This window comes from Neophocaena asiaeorientalis, unplaced genomic scaffold (assembly GCF_003031525.2).
Source record: "Neophocaena asiaeorientalis asiaeorientalis breed wild unplaced genomic scaffold, Neophocaena_asiaeorientalis_V1.1 scaffold233, whole genome shotgun sequence".
In the NCBI taxonomy this organism is placed as follows: domain Eukaryota; kingdom Metazoa; phylum Chordata; class Mammalia; order Artiodactyla; family Phocoenidae; genus Neophocaena; species Neophocaena asiaeorientalis.
Genome location: NW_020171811.1, coordinates 60,644 through 80,108, shown reverse-complemented (window position 1 = coordinate 80,108; position 19,465 = coordinate 60,644). Strand labels below are relative to the sequence as shown.

Below are 19,465 nucleotides of genomic sequence, written 5' to 3'. Positions count from 1 at the left end.
TTAGCTTCTATGACTTTCAGCACAGGTGGTGATGTAGATTAGGGAGAAAATTCCAGAGAGGAAGCAGTTTGATGGTTAGGAAGTGAGAATTAGCTCAGTTTTTGATGTGTGGAGTTTCAGGAACCTTTTATAACTTCAACAGTAGTGAATATTCCATAGGTACTTATTACCTTCTAGATACTGTATATGTAGCAACTCATTTAATCTCCATATCAATGCTATGGGGGTAGGTATTAGGATGGTGCCTCTTTTGTGCATTAAGAAACAGGTTTGAGTAACTTGATCAAGGTTTTCTGTAAGTAGTCGTATCCAGATTGGAACCAGGCAGTCTTGAGGCCAGACCCCCCCTACCCCGCCCACCCTTTATCTCTAGATAACACTGTACCATATTATCTGGTGTCAGAGTCCAATAAAGACAAGGATCACTTCTTCTACTGAGGCACAGGGAAGGACAGGAGGATGTATAAGGGAAAAGGTACATTTGGAAGCAAAGCAACAAAGCTGATGGCCTGTGTGGCAGGAAATAAAGTCATCTGCTAAGAATGAGGAAGGGGGAGTGCAAGGAAGGAACAGAGCATCAACCAGGAGCCAAACAGCCCTGAGGACCCAGTGCAACTTCCGGGGGTAAGAACAAGATACGCTGTTGGCAAACCAGAAGCCTAGACACTCCTGAAATCTAGCTCCCAGTGGGGGCTCTCCTATGTCCGGTCATGACCCAGCTGGGCAGACTTATGAGCCCCGTGCAGACCTGTCCTCTTACAGAGCTGTGGTTTTCCATGTGTATTCCCAGCAGGGACACAGACTGTACAACCAATAGGATAATTACCTTTAAAGAGAGGGCAAGGCGGTCCCGGGTGTAATTCTCTTCTGTTTTTGCCTTTTCAATTTCCTGCTCAAGTTCCAAACGCTGCTTGCCCACCTGCTGTAGGATCTGTTCTCTCTCCTTTCGAAGCTCATTCTTTAAGGCTGCTATTCGTTCCTTGTACTCTTCATCCAGTTTCCTGTGAGGAGGAAAGACTGACAAGCTGCCATCAAATCCCTCAGAGGTCCCTACGTGGATCCACCAAAAATGGAAACACAGAGTCACAGACATGGGAAGCTCCTTGAGAAAGTGTCTAGTGAATCCTGCTTTCCTTGAGGCTTGGCCACACCTAAGTCACTCCGGCCAGGTGTGGCCAAGCGGGCAGGCAGGCTGAGCCCCACTGCCCTGGGCCAGGGCGGTGGGAAAGGAGGGTCCTGGCCCAGCCAGTCGTACCTGAGGTTGTACTCATTCCGCCGCTCTATGGCTGCGTGGTGATCGTCCACCTCTGAGGCCATTAGAGACTTGAGCTTCTCAGCTTTTTCCAGATCTGACCGTAGCTTCTCTTTTTCTCTGACCACTTGATCAACTTGCTCCCTAGAATCAGAAAGAAACCAAGTATGAGGGAAACTGTTTCTAAGCAACAAGTAGACCCCAAAAGCTCTCATCTGGCTTGCTTCAATACAAACACAAAACCAAGACAACCAAAACCCTTCAAAAACACACAGACATTCCACACAGACACTGAAGAGACATTCCTCTTCAACAGACTACATGCAAATCTAAGCTCTACCTCATTTTCACAGAAGTGAGATGATAGGCGATTAGCCACAACTGCGTACAGGATGGAAGAATGTATGCCACAGGCATCTGAATGACTTGCTCGGCAAGTAGGAAAGGGAATAGAGCAGGTGAACCTTCTGCTTAACTCACAGCAAATGCCGGATCTCAGCCTTAAAGCTGGCCAGAGCTGCCTGGTGAATGCTGTTCTTGGTAACCAAAAGTTCATTTTCCAGAGCCAGCGTCAGTTCTGTCAAATTAACATTTCCATCAAGGCTGAAATCCAAGGCCTAGAAATCAGAACAAGTTCAAGACAATCACAAGTTCTATCCTGTGAAAGCAGGAAATGTGAAGTTTATACAAACTCACAGAACTGAATTTACAGTCTCCAGGCTGGATGTTTACATTTCTTTAGTGATTGCTTAGGAACAATATTCAATCCACAGCATAACTAAGCTCTCTCTAAGAAAAACATAACGTGATTATTTGCATGTTTTAAAAAAATTGCTATCTGGCACTGTAAATAAACACAACGGTAAAACTCTAATCTTTACCAACCAGAGATCAGCTAAGAAATTTCTTATCAATAATTTAGGGGTTAAAAACATGGAAAGATGTTATCAATAATCCTGGTTGAGGTGCGTAGGAAAAGTTACCTCTTACGTCTGAGATCTTGTGAATAGAAGAATCATTAAGGAGAAATCGAATCAAATCACAGTTTCAAAAACATGGAATTTTTCAACCCTGCCCCAATTCGTCATTTTTCTCTCATTTTAGCTGCCACACCTTCAGGATCTCCTGGCTGTTCTCAATGCCCTCTTCATGCCAGGTGTCAAGTATTCTCTCCACTGATGCATAGCCCATCCCATCATCCAGGCAGGAGAATACCCGAAAGCCAATGGTACTTGTCATCGCAGACGGGGTTGTGGTCCGTCGTCCGCTCTCATCGAAAGACTGGAAGAAGAAAGAGACTTAAGCAAGCTCAGGCATTGCAACATGGTGTTGGTCAAGACCAAAACTGGTCAGTCCTGACCACAAGGAGCAGAAGGCATGTCTCTCTAATTTATACTGCTAGGACAAGAAGTCACGCAGCCCCTTTGATCTCCCTTTCCTAAGTCAGCCTAGAATGCAAAGCTTATCTACCATGGACCTGGCCGAGAGTTCCTTCATATAGATGAAATGTGCCTCTACTTAACATCAGGTTTCTTCTGACCTACAGCTAACACAAAGGGGCATAATTAGTGGTCTTCCTACTGTAATTTATGGTCATTTCTCAAACCCAACTTTTCCTTCCCCACTGGTTCAGTCTTTCTTTACTACTCTTCTTTTGCCTCTCTTTCTCCTCAGTATTTTTCTTCAGACAGCAGATTAATTCATTAGAAATTATTCTAATAGATTTTAACTTCTACTCACAAAGAAACCACTTCCTATTTATTTCTTACCTGCATGGAGAGGTGCCTTTTCAATTGTCTATATGGGGTAGATGCTGATGGGGTAAGGGATTTTCCATTTTTGAACAAGCCGTAGAAAAAATCTTCTACGCTCATCGTACCATCAGGATCAAGATTATGGAAGACTTCTTCAAGCATCTAGAAAAGGGTAACCATATATTTTAACTATTTCACTCAAAAAACCCCACAAGGCCCAAAGTACACTTCCAGCCAACAGATACTGGCACCACTCTTGATCCCAGGACTCCAGAAATAGAACATGTCCCTTTATTCTCACTTGACTGAATTTTTTTCCTTTCTAGTAATATGTCCTTCCCCCTCACATAAACTAAATAAAATTCATTTTCAACATCGTCATAATTTTATGCAATCTAGCATTTAACTGTTTTCTCTTTTGCTCATACTGTTAGAACGGTATGTTACTACACATTATTCTTGAGAATTGAAGAATTACTTAAAAATGTAAAGATATAGCTTCCCGGTGTTGTAACAACAGAAAATAGTTAGACATTCATTAAGCCATTATATTATGGTGACTCCACATCATATTTTGCTTATATTGAATTTTGGAAATTGGTACGTTAGCACGGCAGAATTGGGTCTGGGACAGATGGCAATGATCTAATAGTTGGGGTCTGAAACCCATGACTTGGGATTTAGAACATTACTTGGAACAGCACTGCGTGTTTGGGGTCTTTATTTCTTTTAATGCTTTAGCACAGGAGAAGTGAGGACTGGATAGGAAGGATTTCATGCGTATGCGATAGAAGGGTCCCTCCAAGAGATGTAAAGGGAATTTTGCCTGACTACTTTGCACCCTGTGACAGTAATCAAGTAGTCCTCACCACATACAGTCCCTTCTAGAGGCTTGCTAGGAGATGGTTTGTTCCCTAGCTTAACAGAGGAATGGAAAAGGGAATAAGCAGCATGAATCATGGATACTGCAAAACAGGGAGGGAAGGCGAAGACCTCCACCCTCACAGTCAGCTTCCTCTTTATTTGGGGGGCTAAAATTTTTCTATAGGACATGCCCCCAGTGTACAAAACAGAAATCACCTAAGAATCCTGTTAAAATGCAGACTCTGATATAGTTAAATCTGGGGGTAGGGCCTAAGATTCTGCATTTCTAACAAGGTGATGCCCAGTTTGCTGAGTAGCAAGGAATAGAACAAGCAACAAACTTAACTCTTGTTGCATTTGAGCCTACACCTGGTTCCATTCTAACAAAGGCCTCTTTGTAACAAATCCTCAAATTTTCAATATTCACTTCTTAAGTCCGGACTATTGCTAGGACTCCTGTCATCTCATAATTGTTGATTTTATCCTTCATCTAAGTGCCTGAGGCATTTCTTTTATCCAATGCTTTTTTTCCAATTCATACCCAATAGGAAACATCTGTCTCTATTCTTGTTTTTATACCACTTCCTCTGGAGAGGACTCTGAAACAAGAAAATGATTCTAAAGAGTGGAAATCTTGGGAAGAAGCAACAGTTCCTAATAGAGAAGCATATGATGAAACAGATGGAAAGGTATTTGGGGCAAAATTCTGAAGTTGCCAAGCTCCCTTAGCTTCTCCGTCTGGTTCTTATCAACCAAAAGAACACTTTCTTAGAGGACTAGGCTTTCAGGACTGTCAAACCAGAAGTCACAGTAAAATCCAAGTGTGCTGACTGAAGCGAATCCGCATATTTGGCTCTAACCTTAGCTCCACGTGGGTTGGCCCTGTGACCTTGGCCAAATCAACGCACAGCTTCCTGACTGCCTAAACACCCATCAACTGATCCATCTGAAGTGGTGGAGTAAGTAAATCCAGCCAGTTATTGTACGTGGGGGAGTGGACAAGTAGTGAATAAAGGGATGTGGATTCAGAAGAGGGTGGATGGGCAGGGCTGGGCTGACAAGAATACAAGTCAGTGGGCAACTAGGGCACCCCCTGCAGTCTGGGCAGGAGCTGAATCTAGAACCCTGAGGACATTCTTACTCCCCATCACCAACCAGGTCTTTGGACGGTTGATTTCCCAATGTGTAAGTTGGGAAATAATGCACTGGAATAGGGATCACAAATACCCCGAGGGGCCAGGAAGGTGATGTAAATAAATGAGGCAGGATGGTCTTGAGACATAAGGAAGTGGAGCCTTTTAAACCAGCGAACGGAACACGAGTGCATGCCCTGTCCAAAGGGGCTAGCTGCTTCTCACTGCCAGCAAAATGGAGCCAAATCTTCTGATTTTTAGAAAAATCTCCTGATTTAAAAAAGTATAGCAAAAAATTCAATTTTTAAACATTGGGTAGGCGACGTAGCCCTTAGGTCATATTTGGCAGCTAGGGTGACAGTTTGCCATCCCTGCCCTACAGTCGTCCTTGCTTCTGGAAAGCAGGGCACTAGTTTTAGCCTTAAGACAGTGAATCTAGTTTCCCTTCATGATGATGGCAACAGGCAGCAGTGATCTCTTTCTTTATCTATAAAAATGAGGGGTGACTAGATCTAAAATTGCTTTCAGTCGTAAAATTCTAGGATTCCAAGTTGTATGCTGATGAGATCATCTTGAACTTTCAGCTCCGCTGTGGTCTAGAGCTAGTAATACAAAGTACTATAGCGTTTCATGATTTTGGTGGGGAGGAAAAACACTAAGTAAAAGCTACATTCAATTAGCAATCCTTTACTCATCCTCACATCAGAAGAAAATAAATGTGCTGCTTCTTTTCCTGGGTTCTGGAGTCTCCACCACAGAAGAAAATGTGACTCCCCACAAATAGCTAAGTTGATTCCAAGATTTGTTCTTAGATAAATAATCCAAGTTTGTGCGATATTTCTTGGCAGAACAACCCAAGGTTCTGCATACTGCGCTGGTTTATAATTTAGGAGGATGAATTTAATTTTATGACTCAACAGCCATCACTGGAAAATAAATGACAACTGAGCCATTAAAATGTAGTCAGAGGGTGTGCAATGGTCACATACACAAGGGAGAAGTGGGGGAAAGAACTTTCCTGCAAGCTACACTACTTGGAAGCTTTTGATAATAAACCTCTTTCTGGTTTAGGAAAATAATACCACTTATCCTCTGAGCAAGCAGATAACACGGTTTCAAGTATCATTATAATCAAAGTTTCCCAAAGCTACAACTGTAGCCCTAACCTCTAAGTCCCTCCAATCCTTATTTTCAGCTCTTTGAAAGACATATCTTGGAATTACATTCTTATGTTTCATGGCTGTTCATGCACCAAGTCCTGCCACCCCTCTTAATTTTTTAGAAAACGTAAAGTTCAGAATTTTACCGAGCAAGAGTCTTTCGGGGGCTCCTTCAGGACTCTTCTGTTGTACATTTTCAAAACCACCAACCTACCCTTTTCCCTTTCCTCATGACCAGATTATTGTGATGGCTCCTGGCTGGTCTCCTAATCTAAGGCTCTCTTTACACCACTATACCCCATAAAAGAAGTTCAGACCACCCTCAGCAAGTAAGTTTTTCCTGTGTATTATTACTTAATCTGCTTAAGAACCCAGGGGTGATATTGAGATCTTCTCTCCAAAAAACTTACCAGCCTGGCCTTCAAAATATTCCCCCAACTCAAATCTCCTAAACTCCCCTCTTCGTCCTTCCTCTACACCTTTCCCACACTTTGCTCTGTGAATGCCACATCTACACATAGATTGACATCATGCTACACTGAACTGGTGTCTGACAGTAATGTGGGGTAATGTGCTTAGCACAGTGAGGGGCACACAGTACGGGTTCAGTAAGTGTCAGCTATTGTCAGTTTTTCTTTTCCACAATACAGCATGAGGTCCTCAGAGACAGGATCTCCATGGCTGACTTCCCAGGAAAAAAAGAGAATGGAGTCTCTGTAACATGCTGCAGGAAACTGAAATATGGCTATTCCTAGCCTGTGGCCAGTTTAGCTTTTATCATGATTACTATTCCTGAATAAAAATATGATGCAAGGCTTACCTCTCCATCGACATTCTGCAAACCATACTGCTCACAGATGGAGATCAGCTTCTTCCGGTTTAGGTGACCATCACGGGTGATCCCCAAATCTTCACAAACCTCCTGCAGTTTCTCTTCTATCCAGTCTTGGGGAGGGGAAGGCCCACTTTGTGAGGCATTCAAATCATCTGGGTTCCAAAACCTTAACTGGCCTAAAATAAAAGTATACAGTGTGTTGTCCCTAAAGGAACTGAGAGCCTATTCTCAAAGAAAAATGTGCTTTTTGAAAATAAATGCTATAAGAAAGAGACTACAGATGTTGATTTGATTTGATCCTGAAGTTCAAATGAAGTGGAACCATTGGTTCTTAGGCTGCAACTAGGGCCAACAGACACTTTTTTGTTCATTGGCAGTCATACCTATGTAAGAAATACCATCTCCTGTGCAGTAATGCCAAGGTTCTAGGCTTATTTTATTCCAAAGGAAAATATGCACAGGCTTAGGCTTTAGAGTGATCAGAAGAGAAGGCTGGTTGAGAGCCATTCTAAGGAGCTTTATATGCCCTACCTCAGCTATAGCTACCGGACTTTATTATCTCCACTTTCTTTCTAGTCTAAGCTCTGTTTTTACTGAGAAGGAAATAATTTCATGATAAATATCATAAAATGATAATAAAAGGCAAGATTAGCCTGTTTCCAAATCTCTACACATACGAATATTCTGACCTATAAGGATTCCAACTTGAAAGAATAAATGTTTGCCAGGACAAGTTATTAATTACTGGTATATTAAGGATAAGTTCTATTTGAAGATTTAAGGATCAAACTACTTACTTAAAAATATATTTATCCTCTATTAAAAGTTCTCACTTCTAGTTAAAATTTACTTCCATATTAGAGATTCTGTAAAGTCATTACTTAAACATGAGCTAATTACTGACAAGATTGTGTGTGCCTGGAAGAACCTTAGAGAGTTGAGAAGAGCATTTAGTGCTACCCCTACTATTTATCAAAGACATTAAGCCCATCACCGCTGTGTCTTTACAGGTTGGAGACCTAGAGAACATGTAATTACACTTAAGTACAGTTAATCCAGGGTAGGCTGTGAAGTGGGCTGAGGTTCCGTTAGCTGAACCACAGTGCCATCTGCTGGCCAGAAGATCAACGTGTTTTGATCTATCTTAAATAGATCTGAAACTTGTCAAGGGATACATTTTTTTAAACATAAACTTATTTATTTTGGCTGCGTTGGGTCTTCGTTGCTGCGCGCGGGCTTTCTCTAGTTGTGGCGAGCGGGGTCTACTCTTGGTTGTGGTGCGCAGGCTTCTCACTGCAGTGGCTTCTCTTGTTGCGGAGCACGGGCTCTAGAGCGCAGGCTCAGTAGTCGTGGCGCACGGGCTTAGTTGCTCCGCGGCATGTGGGATCTTCCCGGACCAGGGCTCGAACCCGTGTGCCCTGCACTGGCAGGCGGATTCTTAACCACTGCGCCACCAGGGAAGCCCTGTCAAGGGATACATTTTAACAGGTAACTAGTTTTGGATTGTTCATAGATTAATGTGAAAGTCTATGTAAGAGAGTAATTAACCCATAAGTGAAATTCTACATCTTAGTTGCCACATCTTGCATGATGCTAAATGCAAGGATTTAAAACTATGAGCTCTCAACTGGGAATGAATTTTCTGTTGCTGTTGTTCTTCAGGTTATTTCTTAGTTGGCCTCCAGCAGGCAAGGTGGTTAGTAAGAAGGCAAGGGATGCAGGAAGGGGATGCGGAGAGTGCCCTGTGAATGGCAGCCCCTCCTTCCCAGGCAGGCCCCACGCACACTCAATTCCTACCTTCTGCTTCATACTCCTCGCTGCGCTGCGTCTTCCAGTTCTAGAGGAGGCAAGAGAAGATGAGTGCGTTTTAGAACTAATTCCGTTCTTCCAAGACCCGATCACTCTCTGGCTCTGAAATCATCATCTGAGTGAGTCACATGATTCGGGACCCTTCAGTGCATTCATCCAGGTTGGCTCTCCTCAGTCAACAAGCCAATTAACAGGAGACTCCTGAGAAACACGCCACAGCCTTCTGCAGCATTGCACCAAGGATTTGCCTTTCACACTTGTGAGGTGGCATCATTTACTCAACAGCGAAACCTATCACAACCAGTAAAATCAGGCTGAAGCAAATATTCAGAATCCATCAACGAACAGGAGTCTGTACGCATGCATTTATGAATTTGTTCTTCAATAAATGTTTAATGGGTGTGAGGTATTATGCTATAATCTTTGGAATACAGCTATGAACAGGACAAGCATATTTCTTGTCTCAAGAAGTTTATATGCTGACAAAGACATGCAGACAAGAAAACAGAGAGTACAATATTGTAATGTAGTAAGTGCTATTATGGGGGAGTTCAAGAAGGGGTACCTAACTGGGGTGTCCTTCAGCCTTGTGAGTTCAGGGTAGACTTCCTGCAAGAAGCAAGGTCTAACTGAGACCTGAGGGATAAGCTGCAGACAGCCAGGTGGAAAGAAAGGAGCAGTTACTATTTGCCGACATGTGGAGACCAGAATGAGTGAGCCTGGTGTGTTTCTGGCACACTGAGGAGACAGAGATGCAACCCAAAGCAGGTAGGCTAGAAAGGTCAAGTTAAGTAAAATGTACGATACCAGTAAATTATATTAAAAGCAGTGAAATTGATCTGAACTAGATCGTTTTGTCCCCTTTATCGTGCTGTGTTACTACTGGGTCTTTCCAAGTCACAGCGTGCAGTTGTACTTTGTGTACTGCACAAAAGCACCCAGCCCAGGGCACAGGTCAGAACCAAAATCCAGCCCATGCTCCACAGGCAAGCATGCAAAGATCTGCTTCCAACCATTGGCAACGAGTAGGTCCACAGTGGTCTCCGGCCTCATCAGTAAGCTTCCTAATCACTCCTGTTGGTAGGTTCTACAACCATCTCAGGCAGGAAACTCTGAGAAAAGGTGTATCCCCCTTTTAAAACCTGCTGCTGTCTCAGCAAAGATCCAACTTTATGAATGAAGCTGCCTTTGATAACAAATAACCAGCCTACTCTCCACGGTGGCTGAACTGTACAAGGTGAACTGATTTCTTAGATCCTATAATGAACTCAACAGGAAAATAAGCCTAATTAACTCCCATCTCCAGAGCCTAGATTCCTCATGGCAGACACTGTGCAACCTAAAATTCTTAGGTTAAATATTTCAGTAGCTTGTTCAAGTTGATACGAGTTGAAGTTCTTTCGGGCAACCTAGGCACATCTATTTTGTTGCTCTCCTCTGAACTGAAGGACAACTATCTACCAGGATTTCACAGTTCCGTATTTCACTCAGAAAGATACTGAAGACAGCACCAGTTCAAAGCGTTCACCAAACTTTGCCACACTAAGCTGAAACCCCAGACTGACAGCACTGAGATAAATTATTCTTGCCACAGAGAGACATTAAAAAGGCTATAATTCAAAATATATTAGCTCACTACAACTCATTCAGATTACAACTGAAAGTCACTAATATACATGGTATATCTATGGAAGGTGAATTGGTGCACAGTGTGATTTTTTACTTGTTTGTGATTACAATTTTATCAGGCTACATTTCCCCATAAAGACATATCTCAACCCTGATGGATGGATATGAGGTGTGAGGGTGGGGAGGGAGCAATGGAGGAAATAGCACTCTAGATTTTCTTACTATTGATTCTGGGCAGAATTCAATTGTTTTTACTTTTTGTATTTTTTAACATCTTTATTGGAGTATAATTGCTTTACAATGGTGTGTTAGTTTCTGCTGTATAACAAAGTGAATCAGCTATATGTATACATATATCCCCATATCTCCTCCCTCTTGTGTCTCCCTCCCACCCTCCCTATTCTACCCCTCTAGGTGGTCACAAAGCACCGAGCTGATCTCCCTGTGCTATGTGGCTGCTTCCCACTAGCTATCTGTTTTACATTTGGAAGTGTATATATGTCCATGCTACTCTCTCACTTCGTCCCAGCTCACCCTTCCCCCTCCCCGTGTCCTCAACTCCATTCTCTACATCTGCGTCTTTATTCCTGTCCTGCCCCTAGGTTCTTCAGAACCATTTGTTTTTTAGATTCCATATATACGTGTTAGCATACAGTATTTGTTTTTCTCTTTCTGACTCACTTCATCCTGTATGACAAACTCTAGGTCCTTCCACCGCACTACAAATAACTCAATTTCATTTCTTTTTATGGGTGAGTAATATTCCATTGTGTATATGTGCCACATCTTCTTTATCCATTCATCTATCGATGGACACTTAGGTTGCTTCCATATCCTGGCTATTGTAAATAGAGCTGCAATGAACATTGTGGTACATGACTTTTTTGGATTATGGTTTTCTCACAGTATATGCCCAGTAGTGGGATTGCTGGGTCATATAGTAGTTCTATTTTTAGTTTCTTAAGGAACCTCCATACTGTTCTCCATAGTGGCTGTATCAATTTACATTCCCACCAACAGTGCCAGAGGGTTCCCTTTTCTCCACACCCTCTCCAGCATTTACTGTTTGTAGATTTTTTGATGATGGCCATTCTGATCGGTGTGAGGTGATATCTCATTGTAATTTTGATTTGCATTTCTCTAACGATAAGTGATATTGAGCATCCTTTCATGTATTTGTTGGCATTCTGTATATCTTCTTTGGAGAAATGTATGTTGGCTGTGGGTTTGTCATATATGGCCTTTATTATGCTGAGGTAAGTTCCCTCTATGCCTACTTTCTGGAGGGTTTTTATCATAAATGGGTGTTGAATTTTGTCAAAAGCTTTTCTGCATGTATTGAGATGATTATATTGTTTTTCACCTTCAATTTGTTAATATGGTGTATCACATTGATTGATTTGTATATACTGAAGAATCCTTGCATTCCTGGGATAAATCCCACTTGATCATGGTGTATGATCCTTTTAATGTGCTGTTGGATTCTGTTTGCTAGTATTTTGCTGAGGATTTTTGCATCTATGTTCATCAGTGATACTGGCCTGTAGTTTTCTTTCTTTGTGACATCCTTGTCTGGTTTTGGTATCAGGGTGATGGTGGCCTCGTAGAGTGAGTTTGGGAGTGTTCCTCCCTCTGCTATATTTTGGACGAGTTTTAGAAGGATAGGTTTTAGCTTTTCTCTAAATGTTTGATAGAATTCGCCTGTGAACCCATCTGGTCCTGGATTTTTGTTTGTTGGAAGATTTTTTATCACAGTTTCAATTTCAGCGCTTGTGATTGGTCTGTTTATATTTTCTATTTCTTCCTGGTTCTGTCTCGGAAGGTTGTGCTTTTCTAAGAATTTGTCCATTTCTTCCAGGTTGTCCATTTTATTGGCATACAGTTGCTTGTAGTAATCTCTCATGATCCTTTGTATTTCTGCAGTGTCAGGTGTTACTTCTCCTTTTTCATTTCTAATTCTATTGGTTTGAGTCTTCACTCTTTTTCTTAATGAGTCTGGCTAATGGTTTATCAATTTTGTTTATCTTCTTAAAGAACTAGCTTTTAGTTTTACTGATCTTTGCTATTGTTTTTTCGTTTCTTTGTCATTTATTTCTAATCTGATCTTTATGATTTCTTTCCTTCTGGTAACTCTGGGTTTTCTTTTGTTCTTCTTTCTCTAATTGCTTTAGGTTTAAAGTCAGGCCATTTATTTGAGACGTTTCTTGTTTCTTGAGATAGGATTGTATTGCTATAAACTTCCCTCTTAGAACTGTTTTTGCTGCATCCCATAGGTTTTGGGTTGTCGTGTCTCCATTGTCATTTGTTTCTAGGTATTTTTTGATTTCCTCTTTGATTTCTTCAGTGATCACTTGGTTATTAAGTAGTGTATTGTTTAGCCTCCAGGTGTTTGTATTTTTTACAGTTTTTTTCCTGTAATTGATATCTAGTCTCACAGCGTTGTGGTTGGAAAAGATTCTTCATACGATTTCAATTTTCTTAAATTTACCAAGGCTTGATTTGTGACCCAAGATATGATCTATCCTGGAGAATGTTCCATGAGCACTTGAGAAGAAAGTGTATTCTGTTGGTTTTGGATGGAATGTCCTATAAATATCAAGTAAGTCCATCTCGTTTAATGTGTCATTTAAAGCTTGTGTTTCCTTATTTATTTTCATTTGGATGAAATGGTGAAAGTGGGGTGTTAAAGTCCCCTAATATGATTGTGTTCCTGTCAATTTCCCCTTTTATGGCTGTTAGCATTTGACTTATAAATTGCGGTGCTCCTATGCTGGGTGCATAAATATTTACAATTGTTATATCTTCTTCTTGGATTGATTGATCCCTTGGTCATTATGTAGTGTCCTTTGTCTCCTGTAATAGTCTTTATTTTAAAGTCTATTATGTCTGATATGAGAATTGCTACTCCAGCTTTCTCCTGATTTCCGTTTACATGGGATATCTTTTTCCATCCCCTCACTTTCAGTCTGTATGTGTCCCTAGGTCTGAAGTGGGTTTCTTGTAGACAGCATATATATGGGTCTTGTTTTTGTATCCATTCAGCCAGTCTATGTCTTTTGGTTGGAGCATTTATCCATTTACATTCAAGGTAGTTATTCATATGTATGTTCCTATTACCATTTTCTTAATTGTTTTGGGTTTGTTATTGTAGGTCTTTTCCTTCTCTTGTGTTTCCTGCCTAGAGAAGTTCCTTTAGCATTTGTTCTAAAGCTGATTTCATGGTGCTGAGTTCTCTTAGCTTTTGCTTGTCTGTAAAGGTTTTAATTTCTCCGTTGAATCTGAATGAGATCCTTGCTGGGTAGAGTAATCTTGGTTGTAGATTCTTCCCTTTTATCACTTTAAGTATGTCCTGCCACTCCTTTCTGGCTTGCAGAGTTTCTGCTGAAAGATCAGTTGTTAACCTTATGAGGATTCCTTTGTATGTTATTTGTTGCTTTTCCCTTGCTGCTTTTAATATTTTTCCTTTGTATTTAATTTTTGATAGTTTGATTAATATGTGTCTTGGTGTGTTTCTCCTTAGATTTATCCTGTATGGGACTCTCTGTGCTTCCTGGACTTGATTGTCTATTTCCTTTTGCATATTAGGGAAGTTTTCAACTATAATCTCTTCAAATGTTTTCTCAGTCCCTTTTCTTTTCTCTTCTTCTTCTGGGACCCCTATAATTTGAATGTTGGTGTGTTTAAGGTTGTCCCAGAGGTCTCTGAGACTGTCCTCAATTGTTTTCATTCTTTTTTCTTTATTCTGCTCTGTGGTAGTTATTTCCACTATTTTATCTTCTAGGTCACTTATCCATTCTTTTGCCTCAGTTATTCTGCTATTGATTCCTCCCAGGGAATTTTTAATTTCATTTACTGTGTTGTTCATCATTGTTTGTTTGCTCTTTAGTTTTTCTAGGTCCTTGTTAAATGTTTCTTGTATTTCTTCCATTCTATTTCCAAGATTTTGGATCATCTTTACTATCATTATTCTGAATTCTTTTTCAGGTAGGTGACCTATTTCCTCTTCATTTGTTTGGTCTGGTGGGTTCTTACCCTGCTCCTTCATCTGGTGTGTATTTCTCTGTCTTCTCATTTTGCTTAACTTCCTGTGTTTGGGGTGTCCTTTTCACAGGCTGCAGGTTCGTAGTTCCTGTTGTTTTTGGTGTCTTCCCCCAGTGGGTAAGGTTGGTTCAGTGTGTTGTGTAGGCTTTCTGGTGGAGGGAACTGATGCCTGTGTTCTGGTGGATGAGACTGGATCTTGTATTTCTGGTGGGCAGGACCGCCTCTGGTGGTGTGTTTTGGGGGGTCTGTGAATTTATTATGATTTTAGGCAGCCTCTCTGCTAATGGGCTGGGTTGTGTTTGGCATAGGGTGTCCAGCACTGGAGCTTGCTGGTTGTTGTGTGGAGCTGGGTCTTAGCGTTGAGATGGAGATCTCTGGGAGAGCTTTTGCTGTTTGGTATTACATGGGGCTGGGAGGTCTCTGGTGGACCAGTGTCCTGAACTCGGCTCTCCCACCTCAGAGGCTCAGGCCTGACACCTGGCTGGAGCACCAAGACCCTGTCAGCCACTTGGCCAGGTACGTGGGGAGTTTCCTGCCTTTGGGGAAGTCTGAGGTCTTCTGCCAGCATTCAGTAGATGTTCTGTAGGAGTTGTTCCATGTGTAGATGTATTTATGATGTATTTGTGGGAAGGAAGGTGATCTCCACGTCTTACTCCTCCACCATCTTGAAGGTCCCCTCCTGTTTTTATCTTTAAAGTTTAAGTCAATAAAACCCCGCTAATAAAAGCATCCTGTCTGTCCCTCCACATTTATTTCCTCACCAAACAGAGCAAATGATTGAAATGCTTGTACTACTTTGGTACCCAAAATGGTGAAAATTCAGTATTCAACATATAAGTTGGAAACACCCTAAAATGAAATCCATTCAGTCAGTCCACCTAACACAAATAAAATAGTGGTGTTGGGAAAGTTGGACAGCTACATGTAAGTCAATGAAATTAGAACACACCCTCAAACCATCCACAAAAATAAACTGAAAATGGCTTAAAGAGTTAAACGTAAAACATGACACCATAAAACTCCTAGAAGAGAGCATAGGCAAAATATTCTCTGACATAAATTGTACCAATGTTTTCTTAGGTCAGTCTCCCAGGGCAATAGAAATGAAAACAAAAATAAACAAATGGGACCTATTCAAAAGTACTGGCTTTTGCACAGCAAAGGAAACCATAAAAACAACAACGAAAACAAAAATGAAAAGACAACCTATGGAATTAGAGAAAATATTTGCAAATGATGCAACAGACAAGGGCTTAATCTCCAAGATATACAAACAGCTCATACAACTCAACAACAGAAAAACAACCCAATTGAAAAATGGGCCGAAGACCTTAATAGACATTTCTCCAAAGAAGACATGCAGATGGCCAGTAGACACATGAAAAGATGCACACCATCACTAATTATTAGAGAAATGGAAATCAAAACTGCAATGACCACCTCACACCAGTCAGAATGGCCATCATTAAAAAGTCCACACATAACAAATGCTAGAGAGAGTGTGGAGAAAAGAGAACACTCCTACACTATTGGTGGGAACGTAAGCTGGTGCAGCCACTATGGAAAACAGTGTGGAGGTTCCTCAGAAAACTAAAAATAGAATTACCATATGATCCAGCAATCCCACTCCTGGGCATATACCCAGACAAAACTATAATTCAAAAAGGTACATGCACCCCAACGTTCACAGAAGCACTATTCACAATAGCCAAAACATGAAAACAACCAAAATGTCCATTGACAGATGAGTGGATAAAGAAGATGTGGTACATATATACAATGGAATACTACTCAGCCATAAAAAAGGGGGAGGGAAGGATTGGGAGTTTGGGATTAGCAGATGTAAACTATTATATATGGGATGGATAAACAACAAGGTCCTACTGTATAACACAGGGAACTATATTTAATATCCTGTGATAAACCATAATGGAAAAGAATGTTGAAAAAAAGAATGTATGTGTACAACTGAGTCACTTTGCTGTACAGCAGAGATCGGCACAGCATTGTAAGTCAACTATACTTCAATTAAAAAAAATAATAAAGTTTTAAAGAAAACAAAAAAAAAATAGGTTTCTATCATCTAAGAACCATCAAGATAAAACCTACCAAATTACTAGTAGGGGATGATTTTTAACAGCACAAGGTGACATGAGAAATGGCAGGAGAATATGCATCACTGGACAAGCCCCTGCCGGGATACACAGCTGGAAAAATGCAAACACATACCTTCAAAAAATCCTTGGTAAGAAAGCAACAAGGTTATATTGCTACAGAAAAGTTTATTTCTTATATTTGCTCACTTACTTCTTGATGCATTTGAAACTAGTGAGCAATTAATTAGTTCAAAGGAGCAAGAGGCTCCAATATACTGTTTCCAACATCTCATGAGCTTATGCAACTGGGTGCCTTATCTGATCCACTCTTCCTGGATGCCCTCTTGCCCTGATTCTCACCTCTAACTAGTAAGGTAACAAGGGTGGAAGCCAGACTGCCTGGCTCTGAATCCCGGCTTACTTACTGGGTTAAGCTTGGATAAGTTTCTTAACCTCTTTTGCCTCAGTTTCTCCATCTATAAAATGGGAATAAAGTAGCACGTATTTCACAGAGCTGGCTAAAATGCTTAGAATTGTGTCTGGCACCTAATAAGCACTATAAATTTTGATATTATTTTTCTTGGACACATGTTTATGTAGTATATATTAAGTTTATATTTGCAGGTGTTCTTCATTACCATGTTCAAACTTAAAGCATTAATGTGAGTGACCCTGGGGAGTACCAGTTATTTATATAAATTTGTAAGAAAAGTGCCAAGTATCCAGCAGATATGCAAAGAATACAAACAGACAATTCACATAAGACACAACACAATTAAACAGATATGGGGAAAGGTTCATTTCAATAGCAATCAAAGAAGTATAAATTAAAACCAAGGAATCTTTTTGTTCCCATTAAATTAGCAAAGTATTTAAGAATATAACTCCTATTACCAACAAGGTTATGATTTAAAATAGGCCTGTTTATGTTACTGGTAACAATGTAAATGGATATTACCCTTTTAGTAAAGAAAATGGCTTTATGTATCAAAAGTCATGAAAACGTTCATACTCTTTGATCCAGTTTCATATGATTTCTGATGGCAATAAAATCAAAGAAAGAAAAAAAGTAAATATGTACAGTTAGCACTTTTTGTAAAAGTAAAGTACTGAAAACAATTTAAATATTCAACAATGGGGCATAAAGTATGATACATCATAATGTAGTCGATAAAAGTATAATTATAAAACCATGTAGGAGCATGAAAAACATGAAATGTTAAATGAAAGACCACAACAAAAATGTCATCAACACTATGATTACCACTGGAAAAAAACATTTATACAATTAGACAAAGACTGGAAGGAAACAGAGACAATAAATATATATATATATATATACTTGGTTGAGGGAATATGGGAAACCATTTTATTTCCTTTACTGATATAAATGTTGTTTATACCATATAAATAGGTACAACTTCACTATTTCTTTTGCCCACCTGCCCCTGAATTCTCACTAAATGAATTCCCTGTGACCTGGGGGTGGGGACAAAGGGAAACTTCTGTCCCCTTGGTATGTACCACTCTGCTAGTCAGCCACGTCCTCCTGTACTGTGACCTGTGATGGAGAGACCATGCTTGGTGGGAGGTCCACGCACTTTCAGGAGGGTGAAAGCTGCTCTGTGCCAATGCTTCCTAAACTTAGCAGAGTGTAAGAAGATCAAGGACACTTGTCTGAGACCTGCCTTGGGGACTGTGACCACAGCCATCCAAAGAGGCATTCTTCAGACAGCCTAACCCAATGGCGTCAGGTACAGCAGTTTAAGTGATTTCACACGAACTCTTAGGGCAAGTAGTGGCAAGGTAAGGGATAACATCTCCAAGGGTAACGATTTTCCAAGCATTTCTCCATGGCCCTGTGTAAGAAGCCTAGATCCAGCTAAGACCAGCCCTGCTGGAAGGAGAAGCAAGCTTATGCTAAGGGCTACATTTTCATTCCAAGACCACTTCAACCGGAGATTGAGTTTGCCACCCAGATGTTTTGCTAGGCTTCATCCCCATCTCCCCCAAGGGCCTATTCCTTTAAGAAGGGGTAAGCACACGGGTGGCTTAATGTTTGTTATTAAATTGCATTTTCCGTGGGGTGGGGGGTGGGTGGGAGCAGATTCAATTCATTCACAGCTCTTTTATTTTCGTTCTCACTGCCTCGGGCCAGTAGTTCCAATGAAAAAGCAAGGGGAGAGGGAAGGGAAGGCAGGTTAGAAGGTTGGGAGGGGGTGGATTTGATCATTCGGCTACCGGAACACCACCAATGAAAGGAGGCATCACTCTGGAACAAGGTCTTTTAATTGCTGAGGGTTTACCCAGCACAGTGAAAGCCTGGCAGGTGGCCTCTAGACACAGATCAGCCACGAGTACTGGAAGGGAGGTAATCACGAACATCTCTGGAAAAGTGGGAGAGGAAGGGGGTGGCAATTGCTGGGATGTGTTCTCCATACTATTCATAAGAGGAGAGTAAAAGGATTTTCAACTTCTTCCTTTGAAATCTTATGTAGCCTCTCACTGGAGAAAGAATGGATATGAATAAATTTTTAAAAATCATTCAGCAATTCCTGACTCTGGAGGCAAAATGGTAGCCGGGGGAGATTGCCAGGGTTAAGTTTGGCCCTGCCACTTTGTGTGACCCCTCGATACCTTACTTTATCTGCAAAGTGGGAGTGACCCGCCTGATAGAGACACGGAGGCATATGCCTGGCTCTTAGGAGATGTTAGCTCTTGTTATTATTTCAGCCAGAACAATGAAGTGGTTAAGGGTTTAGACTCCAGAGCCGGACTCTTCACTTACTGGCTGTGCAAGCTTGGGCAAGTTACTTAATCCCTATGTGCCTCAGTTTCCTCGGGGGTAAGTGAATAATACCTACCTACGAGGGTGTGCTAGTATTCGGAGAG

At 41.0% G+C, this 19,465-nt stretch overlaps 1 protein-coding gene across 16 annotated transcripts in view; it reads right to left on the bottom strand.

Annotated features, from left to right (window-relative positions):
• Positions 1–19,465, bottom strand: part of NIN (ninein) — a 104,832-nt gene that overhangs the window by 45,381 nt on the left and 39,986 nt on the right. For all 16 annotated transcript variants that reach the window (XR_003006341.1, XM_024769164.1, XM_024768643.1 and 13 more), the window contains exons 5-11: positions 8,796–8,835; positions 6,984–7,174; positions 3,022–3,168; positions 2,366–2,533; positions 1,733–1,869; positions 1,256–1,396; positions 827–1,001 (exon numbers count right to left, since the gene is read on the bottom strand). Coding sequence is in view for 15 of the 16 variants with exons in the window: in XM_024769164.1 (XP_024624932.1) it covers positions 827–1,001; positions 1,256–1,396; positions 1,733–1,869; positions 2,366–2,533; positions 3,022–3,168; positions 6,984–7,174; positions 8,796–8,835 (999 nt within the window). In the remaining variant the exon portion in view is untranslated. The remainder of the gene's footprint in view (positions 1–826; positions 1,002–1,255; positions 1,397–1,732; positions 1,870–2,365; positions 2,534–3,021; positions 3,169–6,983; positions 7,175–8,795; positions 8,836–19,465) is intronic.